Below are 26,385 nucleotides of genomic sequence, written 5' to 3'. Positions count from 1 at the left end.
GTGCTTCTCTGTGATCAATTTCCTTCACTGCTTTGAATTCTGTTTTGTCTTCATTTTGGTTTGGTCGATTGAAAATCTACCATACTTTTGGACTTTACGAAAAGCTGGGTATTTATTCAGGTGATCCTACAATCAACAAATTGGGTGATTTGGTAAGGTAATACCATATATGGAATTGTTCCTGAGGAAAGCTAACCTCGTAATTTGTTGACAGGTTTTGGAATTTTTCTTTTGATTTGACATGATCTGATCAAAATCTGATTTCAATATATTTTAAGTTTAGAAAATGAGACAGTAAAATGTGAAAATATTGTGGGGACTAATACTTTTTCAAGCACTGTAAATTCTTGGTGAACATCACTGAGCAGCTTCTTGTTAAATTTTATTTTATTTATGTTGTGATACAGCATAGAGTCTGTCCCCCCAGCCCTTAGGCCTCATCAAAATCGATTAACCCTAACCTAGCCATGGGACAATTTACAATGACCGATCTGCTCTGTCTTTGGACTGTGGGAGGAAACCAGAGGGCCCAGAGAAAACCCATGCTTTCCACTGGGAGGCCACACAGAGACTCCTTACAAAATGGCACCAGAATTGAACTCTGAACTCCAAAACAGCCCAAGCTGGCTTGACTCCCTCGTGATGCCATCTTCTGTCGTTTGCTAATGATGTCAGTAATCTGAAAATAACAAAAACTGCAGATGAAAACTGTGAAGGGAAATGAGGCGTGTGACTATATGAAGCTAATAGCCTTTTGTTCATGCTCCATATGGAGATATGAGGAGGTATCTGAGAACTGAGATTTGTCCTTTTGCCAGTCTGCAGCAACCTGCAACCTTGTTGACAGGTTTGAAGTTGATGTCCGGGTTGGTTCTTAATAAGCGGAGTGCACAAGTTCGGTGGGTTAGCGTGAGAATAAGGAGTAGAAATGCCAAGGGTGTTCTTATCCTCTGGCGGTTAGCAGAAAATAAATTGAGAGAAAATAAGTGTTGAGGAAGGGTCCAGAGGATTGGGAATTCTGAAGACTTCAACAAGAGTCTGAGGTGACCAGAGAAACAGGATTGAGGTGGCAGAAGGAGAGTCAGGGGCATGTAGGGCTGAGAACTAAATAAGGTTGGAATGTAGGGGGCAAAACATAGCTGTGGGTTGATCATTATGAAACTGAGGAAAAGTGAAAATACAACCAAACGGTGGAAGGAGATAGAGAGGGGTTAGAAGAAAGATTAGAGTGGAAAAGTCAAGAGGGGTATTATGGTCCAAGAACTGTTGAAGTCTGTAATCTTTAGAACTAGAAAGCAAGGAAAATTGTCTGTGCCCCCTCCTTCCTACATCTATGAGACTTCTCATGCTGTCCATCTCCTCACTAACTTTTAATTCCCTGACCACCTAATTTTCACTATGGACAGACCCTGCAGTCAAGAAGGCCTTAAACCTCTATGTTTATTTCTAAATAAAACAACAAACCAGTTCCCCTCCCACCATCCTCCCTCCATCTGGCAGAACCTGTCTTTACCTTAACAATTTCTCATTTGATTCCCTCTCCTTTTTCCAGACTCAAGGGGTAGCTATGCGATGCCTGCCTTTTCTTTGGCAATGTGTCCAGGTTCCAAGCCTTCCCCAGTAATGATCCCCAACTCTTCCTCTGCTACATTAATGACTGCATTGGGTCTGCTTCATGCCCCCAACCTGAGATCATAACTTTCATCAACTTTGCCCCCAATTTCCACTGTGCCCTTAAATTTACTTGGTCTATTTCTGACCTCTCCCTCCCCATCTTGATATCTCTGCCTCCATCTCTGAAGACAAACTGTTGACCAATGCCTGTTATAAACCTACCAATTCTCATGGCTATCTTGACTGTTCCTCTTCCCACCCTATCTCATTGCCTTCATCTCTGCTGCATTTGTTATCAGGATAAGGATTTTCTTTCTATCAGCGATGTCCTGCTTCCTCAAAGAATGAGTTCCTCCTCCGTTATTGCTGCTCCCTCACCTGTATCATCTCCATTTCCTGAACATGTGCGTTCATCCCATCTTCCTGCCACTGAACAGTGACAAGGTTACTCTTGTCCTTACCTATCACCTGTGAGCCTCCGTATTAAACACATCATTCTCTGCAACTTCTGCCATCTCCAAAGTCCTACCACCAAACCATTCTTTACCTCTTCCCTGCCAATTCTCCCACTTTCCGCAGGGATAGCTTCTTTCATGATTCCCTTGTCCATTTGTCCCTTCCCTCCTGGCATCTCCCTGCATACGACCAAAGTGCTATACCTGTCCATTCACCTCCTCCCTCACCTCCATTCAGAGCCCCAGACAGGCCTTTAAGATGAAGAAACAACCTCTGTTTCACCTGCCAAAAGCAGAACTTCCTGATGGCCAAACATTTTAATTCCCATTCCTGTTCTGATATGTTGCTGCATGGCTTCCTCTTGTGCCACAAAGAGGCCATCCTCAGGGTGAAGGAACAACACCTTATAGTCGACCTGGGTGGCCTCCAACCTGTTGGCGTGAATATCTATTCATATGAGCACTGCACCCAATGTTTACAGCCATTTCTTTTTAACCTGATGATGGGAATCTCAGTAGGAAGTACGTTTACTCTGCACCTTTGGCTGAACGTTTACAAATTGTTCAGCTTCCTCTTTAGCTTTTATATGTTGAGGATGGGGATGTTAGCTGTTTAGATGTACTCCATAATTCATAACTAGATGTAACAGGATATTAGAATGATTTGGTTTCTTTGATTAGTCCTATCCATTGCATGTCATTTCTGCTGTTTAGGCTCGTGCTGCAACTTTACTAGATTGGCACCGAGGTCTCAGTATGCCTTCTTTATGGAATTTGCTCCCTGCTTTGACGTAACAGCAGTAAAATGTTTCTGCTGTTGTTGACAGACCACAATGCCTCAGGAATGCCCAGTTTTATACTGCCAGTCCTGTTCTGATTCATAGTACCACAAAAGAAGCATATGAGCCTGCTAAGTAAGATAAGTGCCCAAGGTATTACATGGACATAAGATGTGCTCATCGGTAGAAGGCAAAACGTGGTCTTTAGTGACCAATGGCGTTTAGCAGGGATTGATTTTGGGTCCACAACTTTTCATGTTATATGTTAATGATCTGGAGGCCAAGTTTGTAAATGATATGAAGGTAGATAGAAAGGCAGGAATTGTTGAGGAAGTAAGGGTCTGCAGAAGGGCATTGACATGCTTGGAGAATGAGCATAGAAATGCCAGGTGGAATACAGAGTAGGGAAGTGTATGGTTATGTACTTTGATAGAGATTGTGTCTACTGTAGATCTATGTGGCAACAGGCAAAATGCAGTGGGTCCAGGTCCTTTCTGAGGCAGGAGTTCATTCTAGCTATGACCAATCTCTCAAAGCATTGCATCACTGTAGATGTGAGTGCTACTGGATGATAGTCATTAAAGCAGCTCACAGTGCTCTTCTTAGGCACTGGTATAGTTGTTGCCTTTTTGAAGCAGGTGGGAACTTCCAACTGTAGCAGTGAGAGATTGAAAATGTCCTTGGATATGCCTACCTTCTGGTTAGCCCAAGTTTTCAGAGCCTTCCAAGGGTTCACCCTCCTTAACATTGGCATCCAAAACAGAGATCACAGGATACCAGATGCAACAGGAATCTTCACAGCTGTAGTTATGTTCTCCCTTTCAAAGTGGCCATAGGAAGCATTGAGCTTATTGGTTGTGAAGCATCACTGCCATTCATGCTATTGGGTTTCACTTTCTAGGAAGTAATCTCCTGCAAACTCTGCCAGAGTTGATGTACATTCGATGTTGCCTCCAACCTCGCTCAGAATTGTTTCTTCACTCTTGAAATAGCCCCCCTCAAGTCACACCTGGTTTTCTTGTACAGAACAGGGTCGCCAGACTTAGTGCCACAGATCTAGCTCTCAGCAGCTGATGAACCATCCTTGGCTTTTAGTTTGGGAATGTACAGCAAAGTTTCATAGGCACACTCATCCACACAGGTTTTAATGAAGTCAGTAATAACTGCAGCATACTCATCCAGATTTGAAGATGAATCCCTGAATACAGACCAGTCTACCACTTCAAAGCAGTCCTGTAATAATCGCTCCTATGCTTCCCTTGTCCATGGCTTCTTGGTCCTCACTACTGGTACTGCAGTCTCCAGTCTTTCACCTTGGTGGCCCCCGTAGGAACTGATTGCTGACCCTCTCCGCATACATCTCAATGCTTTCTGGTCACCTTGAGATAGAGTCGTTCATGACCCTGCCTCTCATCTCTGGTCTTATCCACAATTCAGCTCATGTTCTCAGTCCTTTTCAGCCCTGATCTCCAGGAGGGTGCTCTCCAGACACAGCATAGTGCTAGATCATTCAATCGAGTTCCAAACTACACATCACAAGCTCCAACATTTTCTGTAACACAAACAAGACAAAAAGAACAAGCCAAAGGCAGAGAAAAAGTTAAATAATTTAAAAGATTTGCTATCTGGAAGACATTGCCCAAGGAATCATTGTTCACTGGCGCCATCTTGACTGGAAGTCTGCTTGCATGCTTTAAAGTATTGCTGCCACAAGCAGGTGTACAGATTTACCTAACACAGTGGCTACTAAGTGAATATTTCTGAGAATTTTTTTTACAATCTAGACCATAACATTTGGCATTCTTGGAATTCCCAATTTAATTATTTCCTGTGACCATTGAATAGTTTCAAAGTATTGCAATCTTTGTAGTAGATTGTCAATGCTTTCAAGATAATAATAGAGTAATAGTTTGATTGAGTTGATACTGATATTGCACTTCAGATTTGCATTCAGGACCTCATAGAAATGATTCTTGAGCACCAGATAATACTAAACTTGGAGCAAAACTCTTTTTATGAATGTAGTGTTTTGAGATCTATTCAACATGGCTGGTCCAGCAAACTTGCTGTCAGGTGATTTTATACAGATGCTCTGAGACATGGTGTACAGTATTTGCTTGGGAAATGATGAGATGTCATCTTAGCATTGAGACATCTATCTAAAAACTGTATACAGATGGACTATGCCCAGATGTTGTTAATGATCCTTCTTTACTGCCCAGAGATAGCTCATGAGATTGCTGGAATGTCTGCATTAATTATACTCAGCCAGGAATTGACAACTACTGGAGTAACTGTTAGCATTTGTTTGATGAAAGCATATTAAACTGGTTTCATGGCTATTCTTGCAGAAATTCACAAAGATAAAAAGAACTGATTATTGGAGCGTTGGAGTTAGTACAGGATTTCTGTTGCTACTTATTAATCTGTTTTCTAGTCCTAGCCTTAAGAATTGTTTCAGACATTTGGGTTCAACTACTGACGGCTTGACATTATCAAATAGTTGCTAATCAATGGGACTCAATCCCCACTGATAACAAATTGCTACACCCAGTGGAACAGTGCCTTGGAATATGTGGAAAGCTTACTCTGTGTGTCTCATCTGATTTCTACATCATTTTGTGCGGTGTTGTAAGATTTGACTTCTACTTGTCAAATTTTTCCAGAGGTAGTTTGCTATTGTCTTCTTCTGGGCAATGTCTTTACAAGGTGGATGAACCTAGCCATTATCAATACTTTTAAGAGATTGTCTGTCTGGCTTGTAATATGCTCTAGCTGCTCTTATGGCCTGCTCCCATGTCTTCATGTCACCTTAATTGGGGTCTAATTGGATGCCACATATAGCCCAAATGTGATCTGGAGGCTAGCATAGGGAAGGGGTGGCTTCTGAAACGTATCTCCACTCTACCATTAAACTGGTTCAAATCAGTCAAAACACTCAGTCCTGCTGAATGTTTTGAGCAGATGGTTTTAAGGTATCTTGTGCCAATTTTATTTCTGCTGATTCTCAATGCTTGTGTTTGCCCAGTGATAATCAAAATATTTTCCATTGGCAGAGTTTGGGAACTTTTTAGATTACTGGAGAGAATAGAAGGCATCAGCTTGATGGAGCAGCTCCCACTTATTTAGAACTTGGCAAATTGTCCAGCCGGCTGAAATCCTGATCTTTCATATGTTTATCTCCCACAGTGTAATTAAGCTGCACAACACACACATATATTTGTGCAAACAATCATGAAATATTAGCAAGACACTGCTGCCAAAATAACAAGTATAATAATGGTAGCCATTATTAAGCTGTATATTGTCCAATAATTTACCTTCTGGAAAAGAATTATTTAAGCTGTTTCAAATAAGCATGTTCCAACTTATATTTGCCTTGGAACAGAATTGCATTATTTTGTGCATTTTATGATCAATTTTATTGAAGATCAAACATACTGGAAGATGAAAGATTTCACTCAGGTTGAGTGGCCTGAACTTTCCATCCACATTTCAAATATAATGTATGAAGCACCTCAACAAGTCCATGTTATTTGAAGCTTCTTGTGCCTCTATGAAAGCTTTCATTGTGCCTGTGAACCCAGATTAATTGTGACCTGAGGCAGAGGACGAGCTTGCTCCCAGTGAGGTAAGGCTGGGTGAGTTCCTTTAATGAATATAATTAACTTAGGAGTTAGTAATGGAGGCAGTAGATAGGGCAGTCCAGTGTTCTGATTGTAGGATGTGGGAAGTCAGGGCAAGCACAATTGTCCCTGATGACTACACCTGCAAAAGGTGCATCCAGCTGCAGCTCCTGTCAAGCCGAGTTAGGGAACTGGAGCTGGAGCTGGATGAACTTTGGGTCTTTCAGGAGGCAGAGGCAGTTATAGATCTGAGTTTCAGGGAGACAGTCACCCCTAAAAGTCAGGAGACAGGTAGTTGGGTGACTGTCAGGAGAGGGAAGGGGTATAGACAGAAAGAGCAGAGCACCCCTGTGGCCGTTCCCATCAACAATAAGTATACAGTTTTGGGTATTGTTGGTGGGGACAACCTACCAGGGACAAGTTGTAGTGGTTTCATCTCTGGACTGGACCCTCAGGTCAGAAAGGAAGGAGGCAAAAGAGGAGAGCAGTAGTGATAGTGGGAGACAGATAAGAGGTTCTGTGAGAGAGATTGAGAATCCCGGATGGTCTGTTGTCTCCCTGGTGCCAGGGTCCATGATATCTCGGGTTGAGTTCTCAGTATTCTCAGGAGAAAGGGTGAGCAGCCAGATGTCATGGTTCACGTGGGGACCAATGACATAGATAGGGGTAGGGATGAGGTCCTGAAGAAGGAATATAGAGAGTTAAGAAGCTAAAAAGCAGGACCTCAAGGGTGGTAATCTCGGGATTGCTGCCTGTGCCACAAGACAGAGAGGGTAGGAACAGGAAGTTACGGCAGATGAATACGTGGCTTAAGAGTTGGTGCAGGGGGCAGGGGTTCAGATTTCTGGATAATTGGGATCTCTTCTTTGGAAGGTCTGACCTGTACAAAAAGGATGGGCTGCACCTGATCTGGAAAGGGACCAATATCCTGGTGGGTAGGTTTGCTAGAGCTGTTGGGGAGGGTTTAAACTAGTTTGGCAGGGGGTTGGGAATTAGAATGTGAGTGCAGAGATTAGGATAGAAGGACTAGGGCATGATGCTATGTGTTCTGAGCTGATGAGAAAGGACAGGCGGGGACAAAACATAAATGTAGCCAGTTAGAGGGGTTGAAATATGTCTAGGAGTATTAGGAATCAAGGGGATGAACTTAGGGCATGGATCAGTATGTGGAACTACGATGTTGTGGCCATTACTGAAACTTGGCTGAAGGAAGGACAGGATTGGCTGATGCAGGTACTGGGGTTTAAGTGTTTTAAAAGAAATAAGATGGGTGGTAGCAAAGGAGTGGGGGGCAGTAGTATTACTGGTCAGGGATAGTATCACAGCTATAGAAAGGGAGGATACTGCAGAGGAAGTGTCCACTGAGCAGTCTGGGTAGAAGTCAGAAATAGGAAGGGATCAATCACTGTGCTGGGAATAGTCTATAGACCCCAAATAGCCATCGGGACACTGAGGAGCAGATAAGCAGGCAGATTTTAGAATGGTGCAGGAAATACAGGGTTGTAGTTATGGGTGATTTCAAATTCCCTCATATTGACTGGCACCTCCTGACTGCAAGGGAGATAGATGAGGCTAAAACATTAGGGGTATTTAAGAGCCTCTTGGACAGGCAGATGGATGAAGGAAAAATAGAAGGTTACAGGGTAGTATGGAGTTAGTACTTTTTTAAGGAATATAATGGGTTGGCACAACATTGTGTGTGGAAGGTCATGTTTGACAAATTTTATTGAATTTTTTGATGAGGTTACGAGGAAAGTTGAAGAGGGTAAAGCAGTGGATGTTGTCTATATGGACTTCAGTAAGGCCTTTGACAAGGTTCTGCACGGAAGGTTAGTTAGGAAGGTTCAATTGTTAGGTATTAATATTGAAGTAGTAAAATGGATTCAACAGTGGCTGGATGGGAGATGCCAGAGAGTAGTGGTGGATAACTGTTTGTCAGGTTGGAGGCCGGTGACTAGTGGTGTGCCTCAGGGATCTGTCTTGAGTCCAATGTTGTTTGTCATATACATTAATGATCTGTATGATGGGGTAGTAAATTGGATTAATAAGTAATGCAGATGATACTAACATAAGTGGCATTGTGGATAATGAAGTAGGTTTTCAAAGCTTGCAGAGAGATTTAGGCCAGTTAGAAGAGTGGGCTGAAAGGTGGCAGATGGAGTTTAATGCTGATAAGTGTGAGGTGCTACATTTTGGTAGGAATAATCCAAATAGGACATACATGGTAAATGGTAGGGCATCGAAGAATGTAATAGAATAGAGTGACCTTGGAAAAATGGTGCATAGTTCCCTGAAGGTGGAATCTCATGTGGATAGGTTGGTGAAGAAAGCTTTTGGTATACTGGCCTTTATAAATCAGAGCATTGAGTATAGGAGTTGGGATGTAATGTTAAAATTGTACAAGGCATTGGTAAGGCCGAATTTGGAGTATTGTGTACAGTTCTGGTCACTGAATTATAGGAAAGGTATCAACAAAATAGAGAGAGTACAGAGAAGATTTACTAGAATGTTACCTGGGTTTCAGCACCTGAGTTAAAGGGAAAGGCTGAACAAGTTAGGTCTTTATTCTTTGGAGCGTAGAAGGTTGAGGGGAAACTTGATAGAGGTATTTAAAATAAAGAGGGGGATAGATTGAGTTGACGTGGATAAGCTTTTTTCATTGAGAGTAGGGGAGATTCAAACAAGAGGGCATGAGTTGAGAGTTAGGGGGCAAAAGTTTAAGGGTAACATGAGGGGGAATTTCTTTACTCAGAGAGTGGTAGCTGTGTGGAATGAGCTTGCAGCAGAAGTGGTAGAGGCAGGTTTGGTATTGTCATTTAAAGTAAAATTGGATAGGTATATGGACAGGAAAGGAATGGAGGGTTATGGGGCTGAGTGCGGGCCAGTGGGACTAGGTGAGTGTAAGCGTCGGCATGGACTAGAAGGGCCGAGATGGCCTGTTTCCGTGCTGTAATTGTTATATAGTTATATGGTTATTGAGGGCTGAAGTGCCTGTGCTGTAGTATTCTAGTGTTCTAGTGTAACTGAAACACTCCTGTAGTCACACAGTAACTGAAATACTCCTGTAGTCACATAGTAACAGAAATACTCCTGTAGTCACACATTAACTGAAACACTCCACAGTCACACTGTAACTGAAATACTCCTTCAGTCACACAGTAACTGAAATACTCCTGCAGTTACACAGTAACTGAAATACTCCTGCAGTCACACAGTAACTGAAATAGTTCACAGTCACACAGTAACAGAAATAGTCCTGCAGTTACATAGTAACTGAAATACCTTTCCCTATAACTGTTCTTGATCCACTACTGGAATAAAGTCAGGGAAGGAAAAGTTTCCAAAATGTAGTTTTTCTTTGTTATATTGTATTTCATTATACCCTTCAATTAATAAATTAAATCAAAAGGACATGATTTATCAATTTTCATTCTGAATATTTAACATATGCACATTGCAAAAATACAGTTTAAGTGTGCACTATTTTCAGGCCCTGGAACATATCTTGCTCAGACCCATGGTTAGTCTCTGCAGCTGTAAAATAAATGGTGGGAACGTTGATTTCTGGTATGATCGCTTACTTACCCCTGGAACAGGACCCCACCAAAAACCATCAAACCATTGTCTCCTGTACCATCACCGCCCTTATCAACTCCGGAGACCTTCCATCCTCAGCCAACAAACTCATAATTCCCACAACCCACACTGCTTGGTTTTACCTCCTCCCCAAGATCCACAAGCCTGATTGTCCTGGTAGACCTATAGTTTTGGCTTGCCCCTGCCCCACGGAACTTGTATCTGTCTCCCTTGTCTCTATTTTATAACCCATAGTTCAGTCCCTCCTCGGATCTCCTATCCGGGTTACATCCCATGCCCTCCACGCCTTCAATAGCTTCCAATTCCCTGGTACCGACTGCTTCATTTTCACTATGGATGTCCAATCCCTATACACCTCCATTCTCCATCAAGAAGGTCTCAAAGCCCTGCACTAATTTCTTGACAATAGATATCTCCGGTTCCCCACCACCACCACCACAATCCTCCGGTTGGCAGAACTGGTACTTACCCTTAATAACTTCTCTTTTGGCTCTTCCCACTTTCTTCAGACCAAGGGTGTAGCTATGGGCACTTGCATGGGCCCCAGCTATGCCTGCCTCTTCATGGGTTATGTGGAACAGCTATGCTCCAAATCTATACGGGTACTGCTCCCCAGCTTTTCCTTCGCTACATTGATGACTACATTGATGCTGCTTCCTGCACCCATGCTGAGCTTGTCAATTTCATCGACTTTACCTCTAACTTCCACCCAGCCCTCAAATTCACTTGGTCCACCTCGGACACTTCTATCCCCTTTCTTGATCTCATGGCCTCCATCTCTGGAGACAGACTATCCAATGACATCTTCTATAAACCCACTGACTGTCATAACTATATTGACTATACTTCTTCCCACCCTGCCACATGCAAAAATGCTATTCCCTATTCCCAACTCCTCCTTCTCTGCTGCATCTGCACTTCGGCCCTCACCCTATCCTCCTGTCAGCACAACAGGGACAGAGTTCCCCTTGTCCTCACTTATCACCCCACCACCCTCCGGATCCAGTACCTTATCCTCCACAACTTCCACCACCTTCAACAGGACCCCACCACTAAACACATTTTTCCCTCTCTACCCCTCTCCGCTTACCGCAGAGATCGTTCCCTCTGCAACTCCCGTGTCCACACATCCCTCCCCACGGATCTCCCATCTGGCACTTATCCCTGCAAGATTAAGTGCTACTCCTGTCCCTACCACCATTCAGGGCCCCAAACAGTCCTTCCAGGTGAGGCACACTTCACTTGTGAGTCTGTTGGGGTCATCTATTGCATCCGGTGCTCCCCTTGCGGCCTCTTGTACATCGGTTAGACCTGACATAAATTGGGGGACCGCTTCGTTGAGCACCTCCGCTCCATCTGCCACAACTGACAGGATCTCCTGGTTGCCACCCACTTCAACTCTGCTTCACATTCCCATTCGGATATGTCCATACATGGCCTCCTTTACTGCCATGATGAGGCCAAACTCAGGTTGGAGGAGCAACACCTCATTTACCGTCTGGGTAGTCTCCAACCCCTTGGCATGAATATTGAATTCTCCAACTTCCAGTCATTCTCTCCCCCTCCGTTCCTCCATATCAGTTTCACTCTGCCTCCTCTTCCAGCTGCCTATCACCTTCCTTATGGTTCCGCCTCCTTCTACTACCCATAGTGCTTTCCCCTTACATTCCTTCTTCACCTTTCCTGCCTATTCCCTCCCTGATTACCCTCCCCCACCCCATGATCTTTCCCCTTACTAGTTTTTCACTTGGCACCTACCAGCCTTCTTCCCACCCTGCCTCCTCTCTCTTCAATCCTGATGAAAGGTCTCGGCCCAAAACATCAACTATTCATTTCCACTGATGCTGCCCAACCTGCTGAGTTCTTCCAGCACTCATCCATACAGATTATGATGAAATTGGTGACAACTGCAACATATTCATTCAGATCCAATGGTGAATCCCTGGATATGGCCCATAAATTATGTAAGTGCTTCTCCAACTCCCTTGACCGTACCTTCATGATCCTCACCTCTGGTGCATTTGTGCTCAGTCTCTGCCTGTACGCCAGGAGTAGAAGTACAACCAAGTAATCAGACTTGCCGAAGTGCATTTGTGGGATGGCACTGTAAATGTTCTTGATGGTGATCTAACAGTGGTCAATTGTGTTGACTCCTCTGATTCCACTGGTGACATGTGGTGGTAGTTGGTCGGAGACTCCAAGTAGTAGATCCCATAAAGACAGCATGTTGTGCTGCCATTTGACTGTTGATCACATACTCAGCTCTTCCAGTGCCAGCTTGACATTGGTCCAGGCTGGAATGTACCCCCCCCCCAACCAGGATGATGCTGGAAAACTCCTTCAGTAGATAGAAATGGTAACACTTAACTGACAGATGTTCCAGCTCAGGGGAGCAAAACTGAGACAGAACTTCCATATCTATGTACCATGATGAGTTATCCCATGAAGAAAAGACTACAATCTCTGCCTTTACCTGACATCGCTGTCTCTTCAATGCGATGGAAGGTGAAGCCCTTGGGCTATGTCTGGAATGCTGGTGAGGAACTATGTCTCCATGAAACAGAGACATAGACTTCTTGATGTCTCTCTGGTACAGCAATCTTGGTCTGAGAGCTTCAATTTTATTTTCCAGAGACTGTACGCTACTCAGGAGAATGGTAACGAGTCTCAGGGCCCTATGTTTCAGCTTTATTTGCAGCCCAGCCTGGTTACCATGTTTTCTTTTAGGGTAACTGCACTTGCTACTTCGGTGGTCTGTAATCTAGAGTCCACTGATTTTAAAGATAAATAGATTTTTTTAAATGTCTTTAAATGATGTTGCTTACAGAAGTACCTATGGGTGTGAGTGGAGATGTCAACTGTGGTAGCCCTAAATGGGAATATTTGATGATTCACTTTGGAGCTGCAGATGAGTAGCCACTCTCTGGCATCAATTTGAAGAAATTCAACAAGGATAAAACATGAGGAAATCTGCAGATAAAACATTGTCCTTTCATTGGAGAATCAGACAAATTTATCTAACAGCTCATCTATCTAGCCCAATTACTCATACACCTCATTTCCCTTGAGAATGAATGGAAAAACAAGTCAAAAATCCATTTAATATGACCAAAATGCATAAAAATTATGAGGGCGTAGAAATGAGAATGCTGACAGTCTTTTTCCCAGGGTGGTGGAATACAAATCTGAAGGGAAACTTTTTCATGTGGAGAGTGGCCAGTACATGGAATGAATTTCCAGAGGAAATGGTTCAAGCAGATACTCTAACAACATTTGAAAGACACTTGGATAGGTACATGGATGAGATTGTTTTCGGAGTAGTCTGGGCCAAATGCAGGCAAATGGATCTAGCTCGTGTCAGTTTTGGTTGGCATAGACAAATTAGGCTGAATGATGCAATGACAGGATAAAATGCCGATCATGGTAGCTAAATTATAGAATTATAAGCAGAATGTCAGTTGAACCGTGTTTCCAAATATCCTAATGCCATTCTGCATCAGAGACATACTCTATAAACATCCCTTCAGTTTGATATTTCTCTGCATTTTATTATCCAGTACTCTATTGGCCAACTTCCTCTCCTCCATCCTCTCTAACATAAGTGGATCCACATCCATTTGTCATGTTATCCCACATCATGTTCAACTCCTTTAGCTACAACAACTTTGACAGTAAAGTAAAAAGGAAAAGATGAGCAAAGCGTATGTTGTTCTCCTACATACAGAGGTGAGGTCTTCTGTAATGCAACACAAAGAATGGCACAAGAATTAAACAGCTGTTTTCCATGTCTTCATGAAAGAAGGCACAAAACACTGCCAGAACTTCCCCTACTGTGAACTTCCTATCCTCTATCCTATACAGTGCAAGCTTCCAGAAACAAAAAGGAGGTACTTGATGCTTTAGTGAGCTTAAAAATGCATGCATCCCAAGGACTGGGTGGACTTTATCCCAGGCTGACACTGGAGGCATGGCAAGATATTGTCAGGGCTCTGGTTGAGGTTTTTAAGTATTTGCTGTATACATATGAGATGCCAGATAACCGTACAATAGCAAATGTGGATCTCCCTTTTCAAAAGAGTCAGCAAGAAAAAACCCAGTAAGTAGAGAGCTAGGTGCCTAATATCAGTGGTAAGGAAGATATTGGAAAAATTCTGAGGCAGAAATTTAATGATTACTTGGAAAGGCAGGGACTAATGGCTTTGTCAAGGGCAGGTCCTGTCTGACCAGTTGGATTGAATTCCTTGAAAAGGTAACAAATTGTATTGATGTTGGCAAAATTTATATGGACTTTAGTTTGGTCTTTGATAATGTCACATGTGGGAGAATGGGTTAAAAAGTTAGGGCTCATGGGATCCATGGCAAGTTGGCAAAACAGATCCAAAATTGTCTTGGTAATAAGAGACAGGGAGAGATGGTAGAGCGTTAATAGCCTGCATTTTATACTATCACTTCTGGCCAAATGGAAAGTGACTTGAAACTAACCTTTCATTTGTTTCCTTTCAGATAAGAATCTAAATGGTGTAGAAGTACAAGAAAATCCAATGGTGTTTAGTCAATAAAACTAAAAATAAATATTAGCAAACCCATGAAAAAATGAACACAATGGGTCAGTAATAGAAAAGCAGAGTTAAAAAGCAGAAATGTAATGTATAATATCAAATATTATATTCAGTTCTAGGCTTAACATTATAATAAGGTCCAGAAATACTTACAAAAAGTAAAACAGGAAAATCTTACTTTCTGAAAAATTAGCAGCGTAGGGCTTTCTCTTGAAAACAAAAATTACCTCTGAATTTTTTTTAAATTATGAAGTAGTTTAGTAGAATAGACTTTATAATAATTGCACAATGCAGAATCCAAACTAAAGCCCATGGATATAGATCAATCACTAATAAATTCATTATGAAATTCAGGGAAGTCTCTACAAAGGGAATGTGCATGCGTAGTTGATGTGAACAAGACAGATATATTAATAGGATAAAAACACAAAATGCTGGCAGAACTCAGCAGGCCAGACAGCATCTATGAGAGGAGGTAGTGACGACATTTCGGGCCGAAACCCTTCATCAGGAGTGAAATATATGCTCAACTGCACAGATGTTTATAGCTGAAGGATAGCACAATATATTTATATATAAATCATTTGATTTGCTTTTCCATTATGTTTCCACAGATTCATAAAATCAGAACGATCCATTATACTACTCAACTTCTGCTTATCTATAATGGCATCAAACATCCTGATTTTGGTTGGTCAAACACAGATGCACAGCAAGGTAAGAGCAACCAAGAGCAACAGATAAATTATGGAGAAGAGTTAACCAAAATAATGAAAGAAAATGATGTCAAAACTCAGAGGTTTATTCAAATTTGGGTAAGTGGAGTTTTGGGCTCTTGGAATATATTATACTCATTTACAAGTAAGAGCCAAGTTTGAACTACAATTTCAAGTTAATGTTTGAAATATCAGCTTCAGGAATGAAGAGCAATCAGCTCATGGGCAAGCTTTAGAAATGTTGAATCGTTTTTTGAAACTTAGTGAGTTGTAATGCTGGCAGGAGCAAATCAACTGCCTATTATCTAGCCTTCCTGATGAGGTTAATGAGAAATCTGTCAGGGTGCATGAAGAGGAGCTACTGTCAGTTTTTCACTTCACCACATGAGTCAGTTACATTCATATTTTCTTGGAGTGACGCTGAGATAAGCTGCAAGATTTGGACTTTAATTTTAACAGTCAATGCATTTATTTTGGTGCTTGCTGACCATTTTTTGTTGCAGTGACATGTAATTTAATTTCAATGACATGGCATTCTATGTCTATACAAGACTTAATAACATATCATTCTTCATTCCTTCTGAGTTGATGGGAGTATTCAGTGGCCTACATAATTATTCCCTAGCAAGCAATTTATTATGATTCAACGATTTTTGTTAATGTCAGGAACGGGGGCAGGATTGGACCCAAATGCAGGACACAGACACTGAAGTACTAAGGGTAGGACAGGATAGGGATGCCATGGCATGTAAAGGGTAAGGCAGGTGGGGCTGGATCCCAGAGTTCAGGCGAGGCAGGGCAGGATTCCTCATAGCAGGCCGCATGGATCCCAGGCAGGGCCGCCTCCCAGGCAGAAACACAGAGGCCTGGGCCAGTCACGGACACCTTAGGGAGCAATAGGTGGAAAGGGCAGAAACCCCCGCCAGCCATCGGCAATCCGGCAGGACCTGCCCAACGGAGGTAATGAATAGGAAGGGGCAGAACCCCTGCCAGGCAGTGGCAATCCAGCCGGACCTCCCCGACAGAGGCAACGGGTAGGAGGGGGCAGAACCCCACCAGGCAACAGCAGTCCGGCCAGACCTGCCCAAACCTGCCTGACGGAGGCAACGGGTAGGAAGGGGCAGAACCCCTGCCGGGCAGCAGCAGGCCAGCTGGACCTGCCCAATGGAGGCAACAGGTAGGTAGGGGCAGAACACCCACCAGGCAGCGGCAGTCCAGCCAGACCTCCCCAACAGAGGCAATGGGTAAGAACATCGAGTCAGGACTCCACCTTAGGCAACGGGTAGGAAGGGGAAGAACCCCCATCAGGCAGCAGCAGTCCAGCTAGACCTCCCCAATGGAGGCAACAGGTAGGAAAAGGCAGATAGGTGGAAAGGGCAGAACCCCCACCAGGCAGTGGCAATCCAGCCAGAGCTGCCCAACAGAGGCAACAGGTAGGAAGGGGGTAGAACCCCTGTCAGGCAGCATCAATCCAGCCGGAGCTGCCTGACAGAGGCAAGGGATCAGAAGAAAACTGGGTTAAGGGTGAGCAGCAGGACTACCGTGATACACCGGTAAATTGGGAAAGGCAACCAGCAGCGTGGCAGCACGAGCAAGGTGAATAAGGCAGAACAGCAGGACTAGCACACAGGAGAGAAGCAGGGGAACAAGACCAACCAGATAGAGCACATAAAGAACAGGGCAGAGCAGGATTCCAAGCAGGGCAGCAACCAAGGCAGAACAGGATACAGACAGCATTCAGAGCCAGCAGTCCAGGTACAGAGTGGGTTAAACCAGCTTCAAAGCAGGACAACCTCACAACTAGGCTCAGTCCCCGAGTCCCTTATAAACACCTGCCCCCGAATAGGCAACAGGTGTACCTCCTTAAGCCAAGATGATCCAATGGCTCCGTGTGACAGGAGGGCTGGCTGCAAGGCCCGGAGTCTGCGGACCGGAGCAAGACCTGGAAGGAGAGCTCCGGACCGGACCGTAACAGTTAAACCTCATGTATACTTATCCATATTCAGCATTGAATGAAACAGATGTAATTATGTGCAATATACCACAAAGCTGGGAAGATAGAGGATTGGGAAGCTTTTAACAGCCTGCAGAAGGAAACTAAAAAGTTCATTAGGAAGGAAAAGATGAATTATGAAAGGAAGCTGGTGACTAATATCAAAGAAGATACTAAAAGCTTTTTTAAGTATATAAAGGGTAAAAAGAGAATTGAGGGTAGATATAGGACCAATAGAAAATGATGCTGAGATATTGTAATGAGGGGCGCAGAGATGGCAGAAGAACTGAATGCGTATTTTGCATCAGCCTTCACAGTGGAAGTCATCTGCAGCATACTGGACATTGAAGAGTATCAGGGAAGTGAAGTTTGTGCAGTGAAAATTGCAATTGAGAAGATGCTCAGGAAGCTTAATGGTCTTGAAGGTGAATAAATCTCCTGGACCTGATGCAATGTACTTCGGGTTCTGAAAGGAGTGGCTGGAGAGATTGCGGAGGCATTTACAATGATCCTTCAAAAGTCTATAGATTCTGGCAATGTACCAGATGACTGGAAAATTGCAATATTACTCCGCTATTTAAGAAGTGTGGAAGGCAATAGAAAGGAAACTATGACCTGTTAGCCTGACATCAGTGGTTGGGAAGTTATTGGATTTGATTGCTATGGATGAGATTATGGAGTACCTGGAAGCACATGACAAGGCAGGCCAAAGCCAGCATGGTTTCCTGAAAAGAAAATCCTACTGCAATTTTTTAAGGAAATTACAAATAGGGTAGACAAAGGAGATACAGTAGATGTGATGTACTTGGATTTTCAGAAGGCCTTTGACAAGATGCTGCACATGAGGCAGCTTAGCAAGGTAAGAGCCCATGGGATTACAGGGGAGTAACTAGCATGGGTGGACCATTGGCTGATTGGCAGAAAACAGAGAGTGGGAATAAAGGAATCTTATTCTGGCTGGCTGTCTGTTACCAGTGGAGTTCTACAGGGGTCGGTGTTGGGACTGCTGCTTTTTACGATATATGTCAATGATTTGGACTATGGGATTAATGGATTTGTGGCTAAATTTGCCGATGATACAAAGATAGGTGGAGGAGTGGGTAGTGTTTAGGAAACAGAGTGCCTACAGAGAGACTTAGATAGTTTAGGGGAATGGGCAAAGAAGTGGCAAGTGAAATGCAATGTTGGAAAGTGTACGGTCATGCATTTTGGTGGAAGAAATAAATGGGCAGAATATTATTTACATGGGGAGAGAATTCAAAAAGCAGAGATGCAAAGGGACTTGGGAGTCCTTGTGTAGGATACCCTCCAGGTTGAGTCAATTGTGAAGAAGGCAAATGCAATATTGGCATTTATTTCTAGAGGTATAGCATATAAGAGCAAGGATGTGCTTTTGAGGTTTTATAAGGCATTCGTGAGACTACTCTTAGAGTATTGTGTGTAGTTTTGGACTCCTTATTTAGAAAGGATATTCTGACATTGGGGAGATCAGAGAAGATTCATGAGAATGATTCCAGGAATGAAAGAGGTACCGTATGAGGAACGTCTGACAGTTCTCGGGTTGTATTCCCTGGTGTTCAAGAAAATGAGGGAGGATCTCATAGAAACATTCCAAATGTTAAAAGGCCTGAACAGATTAGATATGGCAAAGTTACTTCCCATGGTACGGGAGTCCAGGACAAGAGGGCACAACTTCAGGATTGAAGGACGTCAATTTAGAAGGGAGATGCGGAGAAATTACTTTAGTCAGAGGGTGGTAAACCTGTGGAATTTGCTTTAACGAGCGCTGTAGAGGCCAAGTCCTTGGGTGCATTTAAGGCAGAGATAGATAAGTTCTTGATTAGCTGGGAGATCAAAGGGTATGGGGAGAAGGCAAGGGAATGGGGAGGACTGGAAGAATTGGATCAGTCCATGATTGAATGGCAGAGCAGACTTGATGGGCCAAATGGCCTACTTCTGCTCCTATATCTTATGGTCTTGTGGTCTTAAGCATTGCCTATATATTCCAGCACTTCTGCTCCACTTAGATCTCTTCACATCCTTCCCAACTCTGTTGGCAACGGTCTCTGTTCTCCCCGTTTAATATATTTAAGAAGCCTGTCATGTGCATCTGCACTCTACATCAATGTGGAGTAAGTTTCAGGTGCTCACCATTCTCTGCATGAATTTACTTCCTCAATTCCATGTTTGATTTGTTCATCAATCTGTTTATCTAATGGCCTTAAGTGTTGCTTTTCCCCACAAGTAGAAAATCTTGGTTAAAAAATCCATTTGAAACATATTTATCACAGGGGACAACCCACAGGATATGCCAGAGGAACTCAGCAGGTAAGGCAGTATCTGTGGAGAGAAACAAACAGTTATCTTTATGAACTGAGGTTCTTCTTTATATATATCTTCGAGGTAATAATCAGCTGAAGAAGTTTCCCTCCTTTGGTCCTGAAATGGCATCTGTCCATTTCCCTCCGTAGATACTGCCTGACCTGTTGCGTTCCTCCAGCATTTTCAGAATCAGAATCAGGTTTAATCGCATCGGCTCATTAACATTATGGCAGTAGTACAATGAAATACATGAGAAATAAACACAAGGGAGAAAACTGAGTTGCATTTAATATGTCTTATTAATAATTTAGTTAAAATAAGTAGTGCAAAAAAGAACAAAATAAAAAAGTAGTGAGGTCATGCTCATGGCTTCAATGGCCATTTAGAAATCAGATAGTAGAGGGAAAGAAGCTGTTCCGGAATTGCTGGGTGTGTGCCTTCAGGCTTCTGTACCTCTTTCCCAATGGTAACAATGGGAAGTGGGCATGTCCAGGGTGGTGGGGATCCTTAATGATGGATGCCACCTTCCTAATGCACCTCTCCTTCAAGATGTCTTGGATACAACTGAGGCTACAACTGACCCATGATGAAGCTGACTAATTTTGCAAGTTTCTGCAACTTACTTCGATCTTCTGCAGGAGCCCCCGTCGTGATACCAGACAGTGATTCAGATCGTCAGAATGCTCTCCAGGTACATTTGTAGAAGTTTTCAAGTGTTCTTTAAGACAAACCAAACCTCCTTAAACTCCTAATAAAATATAGCTGTTGTATTGCCTTCTTTATAGCTGCATCAATATTTTGCATCCGGTTAGGTCCTCAGAGATATTAACAGCTAGGAACTTGAAATTGCTCACTCCCTGCACCTCTGATCCCTCTGTGAAGATTGGTTGTGTTCCTTCATCTTCACCTTTCTGAACTCCACAATCAGCTCTTCAGTCTTGCTGACATTGAGTGCAAGCTTATTGCTGTGGGACCACTCAACTAGCTGGTATATCTCGCTCCTGATGCTCTCTCATCTCCATCTGAGGTTCTATCAACAATGGTTGTATTATCAGCAAATTTATAGCTGGCATATGAACAATTCCCATTTGGCATTTGAGAATAAGGCAATGGGATAAGCACACTCCCAGCCAACACACTTTTTGTCCCTCTTCCCTCCGGGAGAAGGTTCAGGAGCATGAAGGTTTGTGCAGCCAGATTTGGGAACAGCTTCTTTCCAACTGTGATAAGACTGCTGAACAGGTCCTGACCCAGATCTGGGTCGTACCTTCCAAATATCCGGACCTGACTTGCACTGCCTTACTTTCCCTTTTCTATTTTCTAATTATGATTTATAATTTAAATTTTTATTGTATTTAATTCAATTTGTACTTCAGGGAGTGTGAAGCACAGAATCAAATATCACTGTGATGATTGTATACTCTAGTATCAATTGTTTGGTGACAATAAAGTAAAGTGTAAGCCAGGTTCTTGTGGGCTGTCCAAACGTTGAGGTTCTTGGCCACCTCAAGCCAATGACACCATTCTACTAAAGATAACTTAAATGTGAGCAGCTCCAGATTCCTGATATCATAGCCTCTCTCTGCTGGGGATAACTGACTGCAGAACACACACACACACACGAGTGCAGTTTACTGTCCAAAGCTGACTGTTGAGGTAACACTGCACTCACTCCGATGTCTGAGGTGTCCACCTCCATGATAAAGGGAATATCTGAGTTAGGAGGAAGCAAGATGGGAGCTGATGTAATCCATTGAGCTCTGCAAAAGCAGCGTCTGCTTCGGTAGTCCAGACAAAAGGGTCCGTGGATTGTTTAGTTAGAGTCGTCAGTGGAGCTGCCACCAAGCTGGAGTTCCAGATGAACTTATGGTAAAAGTTAGCAAATCCCAGGAATTGTTGGTTGTGGCTAATCTCTGGCCACCTGGGTCCATCTTGAGATTGCCATTGGAGATGATGAAACCCAAAACTGAAATGGATGTTGCATGAAATTTGGACTTCTCCAGCTTAACTTAAATCCCATGGTCTAAAGCTTCTGTAAAATGTCTCTGGCGTAAGTGACATGCTCCTCCAGGGACTTTGAGAAGATTAGCATATCATCCAAGTAGAGGAAGGCATATTTATGGAGAGTGTCCTAGAGCACATGCTGGCGAAACTGCTGGAGCATTTGCAAGGCCGAAGGGCATTGCCAGATACTAGTAGTGCCTGTTGGTGTATTGAATTCCATTTCCACTCATCACCCTCCATTATGTGGACCAGTTTTATGCACTTTACAAGTCTAGCTTTGTGAATACTCTTGTCACTTAGAGAATCTTGAAAGCCGTATTCATGAGTGGAAGGGAGGAACAATTCTTGGCTGTTATGCAGTTTAACCCTCTATAATCAATGCATGGTCACAGGCTCCCATTTGTTTTGTACAAAGAAGAAGCTTGCACTGGCGGGTGAGGTGAAGGGCCGAATGAAACCCATGATGAGCTTCCTTTATATACTCTTCCATTACACTTCTCTCTGGGCCTAACAGTGCATATAATCAACCCTGCAGACGATAAGTACCAGGTAATAAATCATAGTCATAGGGTGGCTGCAGTGGAAGAGCCGATGCCTTTCCCTTGCTGAAGACTTCTTTCAAGTCCTTGTAAACAGAAGAAACTTCAACTGGTCTGGATGTTGCAGGTTCTTCAGAGCATTCCTTCAAGGATGACTCCTGAGACTTCTTAGCTGGCAGGAGTGATTCAATTGATCTCAGTGTCTCCTCCCTAGGTTCACTAGATTCCAGTGGCCAAATCCTCATTTGTATCATTAGGTGACGGCAATGAGATGTTACAGATGCCCTTGCACTCCCGGAAACGAGCTTCTGCGTTTAGGAGCTTTCCCTTTAGTCGGGACCTGGCTGCTGGATCCCTTAGACTTAGCTTCAGGAGTGCCCGACTGCTCGGGCATCTCCTTGGTCTTCATCTGAACGAATGATTCCCTCTTTCTAGTTCTAGCACGCCCCCAATTAGACAGTATCAGGACTCGCACAGCCCCATTGGTTGGGACTGGCTTGTCTGTCCTTGAGGGCAGAACTGGCTCTTCGGAAGGTTTCAGGTTACCTTGCACTGGTCTGCCCCCTTGTTGATTGTTGGTCTTGGGAGAGTCTGGGAATCAGAACACCATACTGCAAACATACCCTCTTATGATGACTGGACCAATAAATGGTACTTCCTTCCTTCCAGTTCACAGAAGGGTCATGCTAGGACAGCCAAGGATGCTCGAGGATCAGGGAGACAAGTGAAGAGTCAATGATTTAGAAACCAGTGTCTTCCACATGATCTTCAAACCTCATCTGCAAGACCAACGTCTGTTGCTGGCTCAGGTTAGAACCTAGCGGACAGCCATCCAAGACATTTGTGGGCATGGACTGGCTGAACTCTTGCAGAGGCCTGTTGAGCCAATGGGAGGCCCCAAGTTCAGGAAATAACCTGCTGCCCCAGAGTCCACAAAAGACTTTACCTCTCTTTAGCTCTTACTCTAGGAGATCTCCGTTATCTCATTTCCTCCATCTCTGCCGCATCTGCTGTCATTCCACAGCTCATGAGGTGTCGTCCTTCTTCAAAGAAAGGGGTCTTCCTTCCTCCACCATCAACACTGCCCCCACCTGCACCATTTCTATTTCTCTCACACCTGCCCTCACCCCATCCTTCTGTCACGATACCAGGGACAGGGTTCCTCTTGTCTTCACCTGCATACAGCACATAATTCTGCGTAACTTCTGCAATCTCCAATAAGATCCTACCACCAACCACATCTTTTCCTCCCTCACATTCCCTCACTTTCTGCTTTCTGCAGGAATTGCTCTCTACGCAACTCCCAAGTCCATTTGTCCCTTCCCACTGATCTCCCTCCTGGTACTTACTTCACCTGTAAGTCTGTTGGGGTTATTTACTGTATCCTGTAATCTTATGTTCCATCTAGGTAACCTCCAGCCTGATAGCTTTAACATCGATTTCTCAAACTTACAATTGCCCAATCCCCCCACTTTACCGTTCCCCCATTCTCATTCCCATTTCCCTCTCTCACCTTATGTCCTTTCGTGCCCAACAAATCCCTTATGTTCTCCTCCCCTTTCCCTTTGTTCCTTGGTCTTCTACCCTCTCCTATCAATTCCCCCTTCTTTCACCAATCAACTTCCCAGTTCTTTACTTCATCCCTCGCCAACTCCCAATTTCACTATCATTTACCACCTTGTACTTCTTCCTCCCCTCCTACATCTTCTTGCTCTGACTTCTCATATTTTTTTCCAAGCCCGATGAAGTGTGTCAGCCCAAAACGTCGACTGCTTACTCTTTTCCATTACGCTGTCTGGCTTGCCGATTCCCTCCAGCATTTTGAGTGTTTGGCTTGGATCACCCCCTTCAGCCCCCTTCACCGGAATCCATAGGGTTGGGAGTGGTGGCTGCTACTGTTCTAGTCCTCCTGTCACAGTATGGTCTTAGCAGTTCTCCTGACAGCTGCAGCCTTGGACATTTGGCCTGTGGGTGACCTGTCTCCCACAGTAATAGCAGCAGCCTTAACTGCAACACTCATCAGTGGAGAGTCTTGTTTAACCAGTCTGAATGAGACCCAAACAGGTGATGGGCACACTTAGTCCAACCGTCGTGGAGCATACGGATCTCTTCTTTGTAGAAGTGGTCCACAGCAGGGGTGATTGATAAGTTTGTGGCCTAACATAGATGGAGATGAGTTATACAGCTCTCATTACATGCACGTGCAGTTCAACTCTTTGAGTGATTATGCAGAAAGTTTGAAGTTAATACTCATCTCCTTCTACCTTAGGGCATGAACTTATCAATCACCCCACGCTGTGGACCATTTCTGGAGGTCCAAGACGCCGACTTCTACAATGAAGGGTCCATATGCTCCACGACGGCTGAACTAAGTGTGTAAATGTAGGAGGGGACTATGTTGAAAAATAAATGTGCTAGGTTTTCTAAATTTTACTCCTTCTACCTTAGGCCATGAACTTATCAACCAACCCTCGAAAGTTGCTGGATAGTCCCACAGAGAATGAGCCATGACTTTCCTATTGACACAAAAGTCTTAAAACTGTCAGAATCAGGTTTATTATCACTAGCATGTGACATGAAATTTGTTAACTTAGCAGTAGCAGTTCTATACAATACATAATAGTGTACAAAAAAATAGTAATAATAAATAAGTAAATCAATTACAGTATACATAGATTAGAAATTGTGCAAAAAACAGAAATGGTTTTTATTTAAAAAATGAGGTAGTCACTAAGGGTTCAATGTCTATTTTGGAATCAGATGACAAAGGGGAAGAAGCTGTTCCTGAGTCGCTGAGTGTGTGCCTTCAGGCTTCTGGACCTCCTACCTGATGGTAGCAGTGAGAAAATGGCATGCTGTGGGTGCTGGAGGTCCTTAATAATAGACGCTGCCTTTCTGAGATACAGCTCCTTAAAGGTGTCATAGGTACTGTGTAGGCTAATACCCAAGATGGTGCTGACTAAGTTTACAACCCTCTGCAACTTCTTTTGGTCCTGTGCAGTAGTCCCTCCATACCAGACAGTGATGTAGCCTGTCAGAATGTACTCCACGGTACAACTGTAGAAGTTTTCAAGTGTATTTGTTGACATGCCAATCTCTTCAAACTCCTAATGAAGTATAGCCACTGTCTTGCCTTCTTTAAATCTGCATCGATATGTTGGAACCAGGTTAGATCCTCAGAGATCTTGAAACTGCTCACTCTCTCCACTTCTGATCCCTCTGTGAGGATCGGTATGTGTTCCTTTGTCTTACGCTTTTTGATGTCCAAAATCAGCTCTTTCATCTTACTAATGCTGAGTGCAAGGTTGTTGCTGTGACACCACTCCACTATTGGCATATCTCACTCCTGTATGCCCTCTCATCGCCACCTGAGATTCTACAAATAATAGTTGTATCATCAGCAAATTTATAGATGGTATTTGAGCTGTGCCTAACCACACTGTCATGGGTATATAGAAAGTAGAGCAGTGGGCTAAGCACACACCCTTGTGGTGGACCAGTTTTGATCATCAGTGAGGAGGATGTTATCACCAATTTGCGCAGATTATGGTCTTCCGGTTAGTGAGTAGAGGATCCAATTGCAGAGGGAGGTACAGAGGCCCAGGTTCTGCAACCTCTCAATCAGGATTGTAGGTATGATGGTATTAAATGCTGAGCTATAGTCGATGAAAAGCTTCCTGACATTGAATTGACTTTATTTCTTACATCCTTCACATACATGAGGAGCAATAATCTTTACATTATGTCTCCATTTAAATGTGCAATATGCAATGCAACACTGAGCGTCATAAGAAGTCATTCCTGCCTGTGGCCATCAAATTTTACAACTCCTCCCTTGAAGTGTCAGACACCCTGAGCCAATAGGCTGATCCTGGACTCATTTCCATTTGGCATAATTTACTTATTATTATTTAATTATTTGTGGTTTTATATTGCTATATTTCTACACTATTCTTGGTTGGAGCGACTGTAACGAGACCCAATTTCCCTTGGGATCAATAAAGTATGTCTGTCTTTTGGAATAATTTATAATAAATAGAACAGTTAATGTAATATCGAGTACACACAAATCAGCGTGAGTTAATCAGTCTGATGGCCTGATGGAAGAAGCTGCCCTGGAGCCTGTCCGTCTTGGCTTTTATGCTGCGGCACTGCTTCCCAGATGGTAGCAGCTGGAATAG

At 43.4% G+C, this 26,385-nt stretch overlaps 1 protein-coding gene across 1 annotated transcript in view; it reads left to right on the top strand.

The window, feature by feature from the left end:
- The window catches only part of LOC132383377 (adhesion G protein-coupled receptor B2-like), a 1,046,509-nt gene that overhangs the window by 752,621 nt on the left and 267,503 nt on the right, over positions 1–26,385 (top strand). The window contains exon 18 of the mRNA XM_059954264.1: positions 15,245–15,347. Within this exon, the coding sequence (XP_059810247.1) occupies positions 15,245–15,347 (103 nt within the window). The remainder of the gene's footprint in view (positions 1–15,244; positions 15,348–26,385) is intronic.

This window comes from Hypanus sabinus, chromosome 30 (assembly GCF_030144855.1).
Source record: "Hypanus sabinus isolate sHypSab1 chromosome 30, sHypSab1.hap1, whole genome shotgun sequence".
Taxonomy (NCBI): domain Eukaryota; kingdom Metazoa; phylum Chordata; class Chondrichthyes; order Myliobatiformes; family Dasyatidae; genus Hypanus; species Hypanus sabinus.
This window is presented reverse-complemented; position numbering and strand designations above follow the sequence as displayed.